This window comes from Limulus polyphemus, unplaced genomic scaffold, assembly GCF_000517525.1.
Source record: "Limulus polyphemus unplaced genomic scaffold, Limulus_polyphemus-2.1.2 Scaffold4901, whole genome shotgun sequence".
In the NCBI taxonomy this organism is placed as follows: domain Eukaryota; kingdom Metazoa; phylum Arthropoda; class Merostomata; order Xiphosura; family Limulidae; genus Limulus; species Limulus polyphemus.
Window position 1 is genome coordinate 20401 of NW_013670511.1, and position 16115 is coordinate 36515.

At 32.0% G+C, this 16115-nt stretch overlaps 1 protein-coding gene across 2 annotated transcripts in view; it reads right to left on the bottom strand.

The window, feature by feature from the left end:
* Positions 1-16115, bottom strand: part of LOC106471847 (NAD kinase-like) — a 42624-nt gene that overhangs the window by 6928 nt on the left and 19581 nt on the right. The window contains exons 3-8 of one of the 2 annotated variants that reach the window (XM_022400460.1): positions 13138-13267; positions 5770-5878; positions 4200-4285; positions 3571-3673; positions 2498-2592; positions 1717-1816 (exon numbers count right to left, since the gene is read on the bottom strand). In XM_022400460.1, coding sequence (XP_022256168.1) covers positions 1717-1816; positions 2498-2592; positions 3571-3673; positions 4200-4285; positions 5770-5878; positions 13138-13267 — 623 coding nt within the window. Of the gene's footprint in view, positions 1-1716; positions 1817-2497; positions 2593-3570; positions 3674-4199; positions 4286-5769; positions 5879-6266; positions 6329-13137; positions 13268-16115 lie in introns of those variants that run through there. The other variant, XM_022400461.1, reaches the window with a different exon arrangement.

A 16115-nucleotide genomic window follows, 5' to 3' on the forward strand; every position in this document is an offset into this window, starting at 1 on the left:
TATATATATATATATATATATATATATACACATATATATACACACACACACACACGTATGATCCTATACTAAAAGCATTCAAATTAAAACAATGTTTCAGCCTGATAACACTGAGTGTTTTAATATTAGTAATAAACGACTTTATAATACCAAATTTGTTATTTTTCTTTAACTGGACACTCAACGTTTCATTTTACAGCTTCTTTAGGAGCAGTCCACTGAAACACAAAACGTAACTGACAATACAAAGCTTTGTAATGCCAGTTACAGTTTGTGTTTTAGTGGAATGCTTCTGAAAAAGCTGTAAAGCAAAATGTTGAGTACCATTAGTAATTATAAGGTTGTTTATTACCAGTATTAAAATGTCTTTTTTACTCCAATATGCACTACAGACATTAAATAACATTCAATGTTAATTGACAACCATACTAATATAGATTGAAGGGTAATGAAGAAAACTATTCAAGCAAAATAGACAATGAATTGTGGACTTTTTTTTTTGGTCCATATCACATCAGCATTGTAAATAACATCATGACATAATAATTAATTACATCAAATTAGCTAAAATTACTGCTACTTTGTCTTACATACCATCACTCAGTCTAGTACAAGTACCACATCTTCACTAAATCAATCCATGTACAAATATTCGTATACAAGTTTTGAGACAATGTAGTTAAAAGTTTGATAATAATTAAACAGAATAATATCAACTAAATAATTAAAAACATATTGGGGAACAATTCCTGCAAATTCTCTTTATTAAGCCTTGGTTAAACCCATCAATACAATAGCTAACGACTTAAATTGTTCTTAATGTGGTACACAACAATACAGCTACATGGAATAAGACAATGCTAAGAGGGAATACAGCTATTAGTGATAATTATATTATTATTAAGTTAAATAATTAAAAGTAAATAAATGAAGTAAGAATATAGATATTCATTGTGCATTTTCATACTACATATAGGTACATTAAAACATTTCCTTCTACATGTATATAGTTTTGTAATATAGATAATAATCATTAGTAATATTAATTAAACAGAACCGTAAAAAAATAAATAACTCTCTCTCAGTGTCAGGAAAAACATATTTTTCAGGATCTGGTCCGAGTTTGTTTCACTAACTCTGTAACCATGAAATAATTCACAATATGCTAATACCAGAACGTTTTCAGATTTTTACTTACTTTTTTTTCTTATATGCTTGATAAAGGACAAAAATAAAAAGTAGCCAGTTGGTGAATAATATAGGTCACCATGCAACTAAACACTAAAGAAATAATCAACAACGTGTACTTGATACACAACAAAAACACACCTAAAAACAGTATCTTTACTTATACAAGGGTCACCTTACAAAAAATGTCTACTTCCATGCATGTGAAATAAAAACTACATGAATGTCTTTCTATCAAAATGCCTACTTGTGCACATGTGAAATAAAACTCCATGCATGTCTTTCTATCAAAATGTCTATTTCTACACATGTAAATTAACACTACATGCATGTCTATCAAAATGTCTATTTCCACATGTGTGAAATAAAACTACATGCATATCTCTATCAAAATGTGTGTCTTTCTATCAAAATGGCTACTTTTATGCTAGTGAAATTAAACTACATGCATGACTATATTAACTTAGGCTAACGAAAGTATTAAGATATGTTTAGAAGAAATTGAGTTCTAAAATACTTCATTCTTACCATCTCCCTGCACTGTGGTGATGTGTTTCCCATCCAGAAACAAGTCAATATTTGAAAGATATGGAGAGGGGCCTCTGTCAACTACTACTTCATTCAACACCTGAAGAAAAAAAATGTTAATAATTTAAAACTTTTTTTTTTTTTTTATCAAATTCAAAGCACGCTTAAGTCTGTACAAATCAAACTTCAAAATCTACTCTTAGTTTTATTCTTTCAAAATTTAAGTGTTTCTTTTGCTCAATTTAATATTTTCGAAACACTTCTTATTTGGGTACAATTAAAATTAACAAATCAAAAATAATTTTAAACTTTTAGCTTCTTTGCATCAGAATTTAAAATTTTGAAATCATTTATACAAACAATTTACATGACAACGGTATTTTTGTTCATATACTTTGTCCTTCTCCCATGTCCTTTAATCCATTTTATAAACTAAGCAACTGTGAATTTTTTCCAAACATTGAAAAATCAACTAGTTTGGAAAATTTTAAATATAAATTAAACTAAGTAACTTGTATATTTCTTTCTTTAACTAATCTAATTTTAGGATTTCATATACTATGGAAGCCCTTCCATCAAGCACCTTCTTAAGTATAGTACAAAATCATGCTGTAAATAGAAACAAGAAAAATGGAGTAATGTATTATATGCATACAAAGCTAGCTTCAAAGCAACTGTATACATTAAATACAGAAGCACAAGTGTTTAGCCATTAGTCAATATAATATTCTAAATCTTACTGTTATCACTTTACTGTAAATCTTACATAAAACCAACTTACCAGGACACCAGAATGTGATTTTTTATCCAAAGAATCACTATTCTTTCTCACTACGATACAACGAAGTCTACTACGTAGAGTCAAAGCTACATGGCCTGTAAGTGAACATGTAACTGTGTGAGAAATTAAGGTAGCATACAAATGTAAACAGGAATTTAGGAGTGATTCTGTTTACATTAACTACTTAATAAGTAACCTCACTAAAAACAATTAGATTTATTATCAACAATTTAAAAATTAATTTTATTTATCATTAATTCAATTAACAAATGTGCATATTTTACCTGATGTAGGGGAAAAACTTTGTAAGAGAATAAGTTCAGAGATATGATGTGAACAATTTCGATTTTTCCTTTTATATGCATATCTCCATTTGATCGTATTTTAATTTTTGCTTATTCACAATTATCATAGTTAATTTCAAAATATTCTCTCAAATATTCTTACATTTAATATACAAGTTCCTGCCATATAAATTGAAGAATAATGGGAATAAAAGCTTTTAAATTAAAATAGGTATAATAAATACAATTATGTAGAAACAAATTAATCTTTAAAATCTAAGTAGGTGAATTGTTTTCTGCACATATATTTTATAGTGTTACTTACATTTATTTATTGTAGTTTAAATAAAATCATTGTACATTATTAAAAAGGCAAATTTATTAATTTTCATTGGGTTTTTATTCTCTTTTTACTTTTATTCTTGGAATATTTTTTATACGTATGTGAATAAAGATATCTTTTTTTTATATTACTGGCATTCCTTAAGTATCTGTGTGTGTGCATGAGCACATGTCAGTACATACGATCACATTACTTTAATCTGTGTATTTCCTATACACACAATTAATATAAATTTACTCTAAAGAAATATTAGACTAACAAGAAGAGTATTAGTCTTCCAAAAAAGTACTTTTCTCAAATAAGAGTTATACGCAGGATTACACTGGGACATAATCTAAATACTGCTAAAACAGTAAAGAAAATTATCAATCTTTGTCTTAAAGCTTGAAAATTTTCTCCCTGTAAAAATGTTAACAACTTTTGTATTTTCAACTACTTTGTCATACCTTCTAAAACACTGGTAACTTGTCCTTGGAAGTTTGCAAATTCAAAGGGAGCGAGAAATCCTAGAGACCCCATATGGAAAGCCATCACTGGAGGGACACTTTGCTAGTGTAAATAAGACACAAAGTTTTGTTTTTACTAAATTAAAAAAAATGTGTATTAAAATTGAAGTTCCATAAATCTTTTTCTTTTTGTTTCAAAAAACATAAAATTTCTCTTACCACAAGATCCACCACAGAAAACATGAAATATTTGTGCAGACAACTGTTGAACTTTCATATTCAGATTAAGTGCAGTTGAAACCTTTTCCTTAATTCAAGTGTGTGTGTGTGTGTGTGTGTTTAATTTTCTAGTTATAGTCAAATCGATTTCATTACTAGCTAACTGTTCAGAGAGAAACTGTAAATTCAAAAACCAACAAGTACATGTTAATCTTTTGGTTCTTTGGCTTTCAATTTGTTTCTTTTATAACAATTATTTTAACGAACTTGTACAAGGTGTCTTCTTTGTAAATGATCTCATTACATAGTATTTTAGAATAAAACTGACTACATCACTATTTTGGTTTATCATTTGTATGGTATTAAACATCACTGTTACAGTTTCATACTTGGTTTATAATTAAATGTACCTGAAATAATGAAGAAGCATAAAGGAGAGTCCCATCTCCACCAAGACAAATGATGAAATCTATTTTGTCCGTGAGATCATCTTTCCCTGAAATGTTTATATAAAAATGTTTTTCTTTTAAAATTATGAGACAAAAAGTAACTTTAGATTCTTAAATTGATATTGTAAAACCAGATTTACATTTATCTGATAACTTCCAAAATTTATGAATCTGTCTTTTTTTCTTTTCTTTTTTTTGGCAATAAAATTACATAAAAAGGAATATGAATCAAATAAACAGAGAATTAAGTGACAGTACATGGTACAAAGAGTCATTAGGTAAAAATAATATTAAAAAGTTGTTTAATAATCAAATTGGAGTCACAGAAAAGGTTTGGTTTATTAATTACTTTTCAAGCAAAAAATCACCAAACAATAATATTTGAACTATGTATTTGTGAATTAAAAATTAATGAAAAGAGTTTTTTCTTTAATCAAAGAAACAGTTGTGGTATACATGAACAAGCCATTTTCCCACAGTTAAACATATCTATAACAAGTTTGTTATTATACAGGTTTGAAAGAGAATCTACACATTTATTAAACCAAAATTACAAATATTTTGAATTCTCTCTTAATTGATGCAGTACAAGTTTCTAACCAGAAAAGCATTTCATTATCGATTAAACTGCTCACAAAACCTCTATTTTTAACAGCAGGGTTCATCAAACCATTTGGGTTTAATATTAAATCTTGTTTAAAATAATTGATAAATATCTAATTCTGTTAGGCCTTCTCACCTCTGGTATGGAGTGAAAGACCTTGTAAAGCATATGAATAGAGAAGAATATGTAATGAAAATGCTATTATGGACTTTACTAAAAAAACTCACCTAAGAAAAGCAAAAGACGTATGATAAATAAAGAACATTTATTGTAACATTTCATTGGATAGAGGTGTGATATATATAAAGAACATTTATTTCAACATTTCATTGGATAGAGATGTGATGAATAAAAAACATTTACTGTAACATTTCATTGGCTAGAGGTGTTATAAATAAAGAACATTTACTGTAACATTTCATTGGCTAGAGGTGTGATAAATAAAGAACATTTATTGTAACATTTCATTGGCTAGAGGTGTGATAAATAAAAAAACATTTATTGTAACATTTCATTGGCTAGAGGTGTTATAAATAAAAAACATTTATTGTAACATTTCATTGGCTAGAGGTGTGATAAATAAAAAACATTTACTGTAACATTTCATTGGCTAGAGGTGTTATAAATAAAGAACATTTACTGTAACATTTCATTGGCTAGAGGTGTGATAAATAAAGAACATTTACTGTAACATTTCATTGGCTAGAGGTGTGATAAATAAAAAACATTTATTGTAACATTTCATTGGATTTATCACCCTTAATGAGCTTTATACTTTGTCAGCTTCTGCAAGTTACATCATAGAAAAATAAATTAGAGTAATCATAAAAGTGGAAACTTGCAAAATAATATTTATATCTTGACATTTTAAAATTGTAGGAAACTACCAAAAAATTATAAAAACAGAAAATAGAGAAGCACACTGACCTTCTTTAAATGTACAAAGTTTATCTCTGACAGGGTTGAAGTAAGTGTTGTTTTTCAACTGCACATCATCGAGGACAGAAGCTTCAACAAACACGACCATTCGTTTTTCCTGGCAGAAAACAACTTTCCATTCATCAGACTGACTAAATTTAACAGATAACTTAAACCTCTAAACACAAATAGTGGTATTCAAGCCTCTTTTTTATTCTTTTTTTTTTTTTTTTTACAACTTTAACCTTTCTGCTAAAATTTACAATTGAAACTGTTTTATACAAACTCAATTGATATATTATTGTTACACTGGTCCAGATAAAACAACAATGAACAGTCTTTGTGTTGATTTGAATTACTGGTTTATTAGACACTTTTACAAAATATTTCACTTTCCCAGACAGTACCAGACTCAGACCTATCTACACAATAAATTTCTTTCTCTGATACTGGTCTCTTAATTGATTCACCGAAGAGACAATAAGACTCTCAAAAGCTTCACTTACTATGCTATATATATATATATATCTAACTCTTAATCAAAACTGAAAAACACATTATATAAGATTTCATCAGATTTTTTACCAAACAACAGTGCCCTCTCTCCAAAATCACTTACAAATTTTTCAACAAACAGTAATATAATTCAGGTACATGTGAAAACAAAACATTATTTTAATTGTTCACAACACTGCCCTTGCCTAAATTTAAACTAACCCAGTGAATTTACAAATAAATGGATAAAAAACAATTTAAATTATTTTAAAAGTCCATTTGTTAACTCCTAACTTGACTGGTGAGGTTCTTTTCACTTCCAATTAGTCATTCTTTGAAGGACTTGCTCTTCATCTCCAGGTAGCACCTCCATAGCTGATTCACATAAACAGTCTTGGACATCTGATAATTACCCTTTATCCAGTATGTGACATCTGAAAGTTGCCACTGTGACTGAATCCATAATGTCCTTCTCAGTCATTCTGCAGCTTTGAAGACTTCACTTTCTTCCTACAAGGGATATGAAACTATAAAAGGTCTCCAATGTTCAAGTGATGTGAATGCAACTTGGCATCACAGTGCTGCTTCATTGTCTCTCTATCTAAGCCGAGGTTCCCTCTTAGGTGTTAATGCACTTCTCCCAGTTTTTCCTGCAAATTCCTCATAAATCCAGTACTATTAACTAGCAGGTTGCATCCAATGGTCATATCCACTGGTAGTAGAAGTTTTTGTCCAATCATCATTGTGGTTGGTGTATAGCCTTTAACTTAATGCACAGAAGTCCTGTAAGCCATAAGTAGTGCTGGTAATTTCAGATCCCAATTGCTGTGATTTTTTTTCACTAAACTTGGCACATTGTCTGCTAAGTATTTGGTTGAAACATTCTACCATTCCATCTCATTGGGGGTGTAATGGTGTTTCCTTGGTTTAATTTATGTCCAGTAATTCACAGCATTCCTTAAATACTGTTGCCTCAAAGTTTCTCCCCTATTCAGAGTGAAGTTCCAAAGGTAAGCTGAATCTTGTAATGAACTGATCAATAACAAATTTGTTACTGTGGCTGCTTCTTGATTTGGGAATGCATAAGCATCTGGTCACTTCGTAAAATAATAATTAGCTACCAATATACACTTTTTCCAGTATCAGTTTCGGAAAGGATCTCATGATGGCAATTGCTATTTTTTCCCCATTGGTGTTCCAACCTAGTACAATTCGATTGTTGCTCTCCTTAGTTTGATGTTCACATTTTTGCAACACATACTTTACATTCTTGACACCATTCCTCAACATCTCTTCTTTTACCACTCCAGTAGAACATTTACTGAAGTTCAACAAGTGTGTTCTTCATTGCGATTGTTACCTGAGATGCCATCATGTGATTCTCGCAAAATGGTTGCTTGCATTGTCTTGTGAATGACCAGTTGCCAATACTCTTTTTGTACCATCTGCATTTTCCCATCTTCTCTGTAATATACTGGACTGATAGACTCAACATATTCCACTGAGCCCACTATGATTTGTTCTTGGGACTTATATAAGATATCTTCTCCCAAGCTCATCTTTCTGGTGACTGCTCCATGTATGTGATAATGGGTCTCATATCTGAATTATTTCTCTTCTTAAAACAACTTGGTATTTGGATCATTATTTCTGGAACAAGCAACTTGTCAACACTTTGAAAATAGTTCTTTCTTCTCACAATACTTGCACTGTTCTGGGCAAGGTCACTGACTAAAACTGTCTGCATTACCATGAACCCTGTCTTCACAGTTTTCAATCTGGTAATGGTACTAGTCCAGCTATCCAATCCATCTGGCTAACTGTCCCTGATGTGTTTTCAGGTTACAAAACCAGTGTAATTCAACATGATCTGATCAAATCAAGAAGGTTGTCCATAAAAATAATGATGAAAATTATGTAAAGCATTCATCACAGCCAACAATTCTTTTCTGATAACACAGTAATTACATTCAAGCTTGATCAATGTTCTCTTGTAATATTTATCATTCTTTTGTCCCTGTTGTTTTTGTGGTAGCATAGCTCCAATTCCATATTACTGGCATCTGTATCCAGTATGAAAGGTTGGTCTGGATCTGGAAATGCTAAGACAGGTGTTGAAGTTGGAGCTTTTTTAAGATACTAAAAAGCTTCTTTCAAGCATTATCCAAAATGAAGGGTTATCCATCCTTTGTTAGATCGTGAAGTGGTTTGGCTATGTGTGTAAATCTCGGAAAATATCTTTAGTAATAAGTAAAGGCCAAGAAAACTTTTTAGTTGACTTGCATTGTCAGGTCGTAGCCAATTGTCAGTTGAAGCTTTTTCAGGATATGTCCAGACACCATCTTCATTTTGCCTCCTTCTGAAATAGCTAGCACTTCTTGGCAGTTGATTTGAAGTGAGCTTTATGTAATCATTGTAAGCCTTTCAGCAATCTTTTTACTACACTTTGAAAGATTTTTCCAAAGGCAATGATATCATCAAGGTACATAAGGGTGGCTTTCTAATGTAGACCATCCAATACTAGTCATTCCAGTACTGTTGGAGCATTATATACATTAAAAGGAATCAGTTTGAATTGTCACAATCCTCTACAGGAAAATGGTGTTTCCTCCTTATCTTCATCTGTAATGTTCATTTGATGGTAGTCTAAAAAACAACTTGGTGCCCACCAAAGCATTAAAGTGTCATAAATCTTTGGAAGAAAGTATGAATCCTTCACTGTAATCCCATCAAGTTCATGATAATCAATACAAAATCGAGTGCATCTATTTTTCTTTCTGACCAGCATATTTGAAGATCTAGACTTTTTGACTTCTCAATAAGTCCTTGATGTTTTATGTTCTGGACAATCGTTTTAGTGTTCTTTCTTTTTATAAAGGGATTTTGTCTTGGTGGTTGCTTAATAGGGAGTTTGTTACCAGTATCAATTCAATATTCTGTAATGTAGGCACTGTAAAGATCATTTGGACATTTGGAGGAGATATCTGTACTGGCTCTAAGTAGATGTTTCACTTCTTGCTGCTCCAGTGATGATACATACAAGTCTTGTAGATGCATTTGAAGGTCTTCAGTTATTTTTATGATCTGGGCAGACTGACATTTCTGTTGTTCTGATGAAGAGTCCACAATCTCTAGCAGTTCACACTGTCCAATTCTTTGCCCATACTTCAACTTGTGAGTGCTATTTCAGACATTTGTCACAACTATAGAAAAATAATTGTTAGGTGTCACTACAGAACTAACATATACTTTATCTGGCAACTTTATATCAGGATGTCTTTTCACAACCACAAGTTCCTTGAAAACAGAACCCAGTGATGTCCCTCGAAATAGATCAATATTTCTTCAGCCACCTTAGTGGCAGCTTCTTCCCATACATTTCCAGCATCAACTCTTCAAACTCAAGCTTTCAAAAATTTTTAATAAGAAAGTCAAGTCCTAAGAGACATTTATCTTCTGTGTCTGTAGTATAGACCTTCTGCATACCCACACAATCTTGGATATTCACATTAACCTCACCAGAACCATTCAATACCAATGTCTGATTGGATCCAGTATCTACAGTCATCTCACATCAATCTCTCCTGACACCAGTATGTCATATACAGAAGTTTCTTCCTCTCCACTGTTCATGGGTGGGACTTGTCTAAAACTGGTTGATCTAGGCTTCACAAGATCAGTATTCAATAGTTAAAGTTTAACTGATGCTGCCCTTATCTCTGGAACATCCATCTTCTTGGATCAATGCTCATTTTTGTAATGACCCTTTTTTCCCCCACTTATTTAATGTGGATTTTTAATCTGCTGTCATCTAGAGCATCAATGAACTGAATCTGTAAAACACTTTTAATAGGATTGGTTCTGCAATTGATTAAGCATAATGGGCAAGCCTCTCTAATTCCTGTACAAACTGTTGTAGTGGCTTCCAGTGTTGTCTCACTCTTGTCCTGAAGTTGGTTCGATATGTTTCTTCTTGGTATATAGCCCCCCAAACTTTGCTCTAAAGTGCTAGTCAGAGACCTGTAATAAAGACTAATTGTAAGCTGGATCACACTCTTCTTCTGGCCAACCATTACCTCTAGCCAACAAGTGTAATTGGATGAAATATGCTTCCCAAAGAACCAGATCTATCAAACTTCTGAGACTCTTTTCATACTTGAGTTCTACACTGATCCTATGGATGGAAAGGTTATACAAAAGGGCTGAGTCCAAGAGTGTTCTGTAAAGTCTGTTCTTCCATTTCTGGGTGATATGGACTGGTTGGAGAATGTTGAAATACTGTCTGTTCATACTGAGTCACCATAGTGTTCCTGAATGCGACTACTCTCTTCTCTAATTCCAAAATTTTATTATTTAACTTATCTACTTGATCACACAGCTGTCTGTCTATTCTATTACCTAGATGATGCAAGACTTTTCTGCTATTGTGCTTATTTTTTTTAAGTCTTTGCCATATTGTTAAGCCTGTTGTTATATGGCTTCTTCTACTTTAGTCTTTTGCATGGCAGTTTTCAAAAATTCAAGACTTTGATCCTGTTGATGAGTATTCTTATTGATTTGTTCTATCAATATTTTTGCTTGGTAATTCACCCGTTGGGTAATCTCCTGTATTTATTGATTTGTTGTATTTCTGCTTGTTGATATTTCTTTTCATTAACCTGCTGTATTTGTTGGTTTATAAATAGGGCCGATTTGACTGTTGTGTTTGTTGATTTATCAACACAGTCTGTTGGTTTATTTGCAGCATTAATTGATTCAACCACTCTGGCAGATCTTCCTTTTCTACCCTTACAGTTTTAATTTCTCTAGTCTGCATGCTTGTTGCTTGCTCTTTGGGTGTAGCCATGTTGAAATACTTCAAACTTTCTTAAACTTGAAAATATAGGAAATTGAAATATTCCATTTCTCACTCCAAACTGCTTCCACGGTCCAATTAAAACAACGACGAACTGGTTTATTATCCACTTGTACAAAATATTTCACATTCCAAAACAATACCTTCTCAGGCCTAAATACACAGGTTGTTTCTCCGATATCGAACTCTTAAGTTACTCACTGAAGTAAGCAACATACTTCACACACTGTGCTGTAGATCTTAATCTAACTCTTAATCAAAATTGATTTCATAAGATTTCACCAAACAACGCTAATGCTTACAGTTTACATTCGATTTTTAGCCGATGCATAACATAGAACGGCTCTGAGTTTGTTTGTTTCTCAACTACAAACTTATAGATCATAGCTCTGCCATCTCTTCACCGATTTGAGATCTAATTCAGTTTTGGACTCAGGAAGTCAAACCCTTTCGACAAATGTAACTGACCATACCCAAGGTCTTATAGATTAATTTCCTCTAAGCCTGCCTAAAAGAATATCAATTTGAGGGTAAGCTGGTAGAGATCTTGATAAGTAATAAAATCGAATCAAAGCGCGCTTCACACTTGGTATTACTAGCGCACAAACATATAGTTAATAAAATGGAAAAAAAAGGGCCTCAGACTATTTTACTCTAATCCTGCCTAAAATAATTTCAACAGCCGTGGCTATCGATGATTCCTTCTTTTTCACCAAATAACACTTAACATACTGTGTCATCTTTCCAAAATTATTTACACAAGATGATAATTGTAATAACTGTCTTTGTCTTTTGAATTTCGCGCAAAGCTACATGAGAGCTATCTGCGCTAGCCGTCTCTAATTTAGCAGTGAAAACCTAGAGGGAAGACAACTAGTCATCACCACCCACCGCCAATTCTTCGGCTACTCTTTTACTAACGAATAGTGGGATTGACCCTTAATTTATAAAGCCCCCGCGACTGAAAGGGCAAGCACGTTTGGTTTGGTGGGACGGTGATTTGAAATCGCGACACTCCGATTGCGAATCATGCGCCCCAATCACCTGGCCATACCGGGCACCAATTGTAATAATAAAAATTTTCAGCCAACAATAATATATTTCAGATACATTTAAAAACAAAACATTATTTCAAATTATGCACAACATTATTACATTTGAAATGTAGTGTTACAGATGAATGATGAAGATTAGCTATACAGAAAGAAAAACTAACTAGAAAGTATTGGAATGTGCAAGGACAAAAAGTTAGGGAAGATGTGTTACTTTGGGCATATACAGAGATCCTGAAGGGCGAAATTTGGTTCGATGACAGTACAAAATGGATTGGAGACGAGAAGTTGATGCAGGCAGTAATAAACAGAAAACAATACACAACCACAGTCGTCAACCATTAAAACTGGGGAGGATGACTGTTTAACTGTATCATATTAATTAACACATTTTTGATAATGTTAGATAGTAAGTAATTCTCCAAAGTAAAATACTTATCAAAATGCACTCGAAATAATTTGAGTATTAAAAAAAATTAATTTTATAAACATTTAAGTTTAAACACTATCCTCTAAAATTATTGCTTTTAATTAAACAAAATATGTTTTGATATAACAAGTTTAAATAAAGTGAACTACATTAACAACAACAACAAAATTTGTTGGATAACTAAGAGCTTAATAAATTTCAGTAACTTCACAAATTATTAAGATCATAAATATCTTTTAAACATTAAAAGTACGATACAAAATGTTCATTGTTACCTGCGAAAAAGTTACATCAATTAAGTTAACATCTGAACTTGGTGATTTTATATGATGATAAATGAAAAAGCTACATATTAGATTCTAAGGAACGGAATAGTTTATTTCACAAAACTCTGTACTGATTATTCTCAAATTTATGAATTTCAAAATACCATGTATTTCATTCTTCCTAAGTGAAAGATGTCCAGAACCCTCTCACGAAAATGTCCGTGAATCATTACACAAACATATTTTTCACAAAAGTAAATAATATAATTCAAAACTTACAAAAATAAGCCAACTCAATAAATCAATGAACGGTTGAATAACCGAGACGTCCTGCACCTTCTTGATAACAAGCACACTCAGAGGTGGTTTATTCCAGGTTAATCTCTGACTGGCGGGATCTTGGATAGTCCTAAAAATCAGAGAAAATTACTAATAACAAAGTCAATCAATCAGATTCCTGAAGACTATGCTTAAAGCACCTTTAGAACTTATGGCAAACTGGTGTTAAATTATTAATTTTTTTTGTAACGTTTAACTTAGTTTCTACTACGTAAGCTGGCAATGGGAAACAAGATTGTTCAAATTACGCCAACTGGTTTATATAAACAAGATTTTTTACTAAAACACAATAAGAAAGCTATTTAATAAAAAACAACGCACATGATGTGGTTCGAGTTCTGATCAACAACCTGCACGCTTTTCATATCTGGGGAACGAAAAACTCGTCGACAGGGTAATAGATAGCTCAGCCAGCTGACTGATGACTGTCAAGCTCAAGAGTTTTTATGTCATTCCACCGCCTTGCACCACAAACATACGTCATAAAGACACCTTCTACCCTCGGTCACGCTCCCTGTTCTTGTATTTTACGTAGTAGCAATGACGCTTGCCGTATGATGCGACATCCACTTTCGCCTTCCGCTATATTGCACGTCCCCTTAACAATAGCTCCCCACACTTTGAAATAATTAGAGACTAAGGTCTATGGGTCACTTAGCATTCAGGATAACGAAGGAAGGTAACAAGTATCCTCGCTAATGTGTTACATAAATAAATAAGACTAAGCAAAAAATCTACGAATAAGGTTGTATTTACTTGTAATAACATTCTTGCAAGTTATTTTCATGCAAAATATAGCAGGTGTACCGAATGACCAGTTACTTCAAATATTAATATATTTATTTACTACACACTATTTCGTGATGTTATGAAGAAATACAACTCTTGGATTTTTTAAATACTTTTGATTTGCCTCAGTTATCTATATAACACATTGCTAGTTTATGGCACAGATACATTAAATTAAAATAGTTTATCTAAATGTTGTAGTTCCACACAATAGCTGAATTTTTTATATAATCCTCCATAGTTTTTATTGGTCATAATTACTTCTAGGTGATCCTCCATGAGAAAGCCTAAAAGATCTCACAATTAAAACTAATTAGAAATAGTAACAAAATAAAAAATAGGGTTAACCGTTACACATGGCTTAAAATGAAAAACAGCAGGTTAAATATTTAATGGATTTCGTTTTTTTTTAATGATTATTTGTGTGTGTGACATCAATGGAGTGCTTCTAGGTAACGTTGAAACGCAGCGTAAAATCCTGGGTCTACTGAACTTGTATGTTATTGTAAAGAGAAAAAAAAAAGGCCGTATCTTTGAGAAGTAAAGAAAGAATACTTTCGACGGTTTAAAATCTGTACTTGTACCCGATACAAGTAACACGGTACGTGTGTGTGCGAGTGCTATAAATATAATCTAATATCACGTTATACGCACGTATACAGTATTCTCTGTTATGTATTTTCTTCTTCTCTTTTATTCTTTATAATAATTGGTCAGTCCTATATCACATATAAATATGCTAACATAAAAATGGAAAAGGCACTCGAAAAAACAAACCATCTCTTTCCACCGGTAGAAGTTCATTCTTTTTTAATTTTACTATAAACTATACGTTCGGTTGTATTTATTTATCTCTTTTTATTATGAAATTATTAATTAATATAACGGATACCATTTACGTGGGTAAATATATTATTTAACAGCATGATCGAGGCTCTGCCTTCCAAGTGTCACAAAACTATGTTTTCTAATGTGTTGAATCTACGCAATTGCATTCGCCAGGGGACCCTATGGGGAAAGACTTGATATTCATTACTGAATAGAAGCTTTTCCGAATCGTATTTGCCTATAGTGTTAGTTTAGCATTTACTGGCGCAAAGCAACTAGACTATCTGTGCCCTACAGAGAGTGGATATTGTTTCGACCTCTGAACTGAGGCTTTCAGCGTAGACACCGAAACGTCATCCAATGTCTACACGCGGGATAGCCCCAGCGTATACAAACTTCAAAATCTACAACATTTCTCTATAACAAACCAATAGTGATTACATCTTGTGCGTGTTAATTGGCCAACATCTTAAGTTCATGATATTTGAGAAAAAGGCTACAACTTAGCTGTACGAGTTCGAAATCCTAGAATTTCAAACTCTTCCAAATGGAATGTTGCAAAAGTTTTAATGCCATGATGACTGGTTACAAGATATACCTATAAAAATGTATTTAATATGTAAATAAAAAATGATAATCTGTTACGAAGGCATTCATTTTTTTATTTTTGCACACTAGTGAAGGCTATAAAATGCAAATACAAAACTTACAGCACATGTTACAAACCGAAGATACACTGGAGTTTACTTTTGAATAAAAGATTTTACTCAAAAGATAAAATATATCGTGTTCACAGTTTCTAACCGCGTAACAGGTGATTTCTGTAACGTATTAATACTATATTCTAACTGGTTTAATCCAGTTTATTTTATAACATATGTCGAAATGGGTCTTTTTCTCTCTCTTACAAATCAATGTACGTACTTTTATAACAAAAGCTAACCTTAAACATTAAAACTATTCAGTTGTATATATTAGGAAACCCATGTACTGCTTTCTTATCAGTCTACATCGATTCTCAACGCGTTATCTTATTAGCACAATCACGTTTTTCTGAATTACATACAACTTTGGATTAACTAAGAAATAAGGTTATGGCTTTACCTACTGTTTTTCCCAGAACTTACTGGTTACAATTTCTTTAACCACATAGTTATCATTTATAAAATATAAGCAATATGAAGGCTTACAAAACTGTGACATTTGTAACCCAAAGGATACACCTTTTTTTAAAAAAATATAATAATATATATATATATATATATATATATATATTAATAATATATACGTATATAATATTA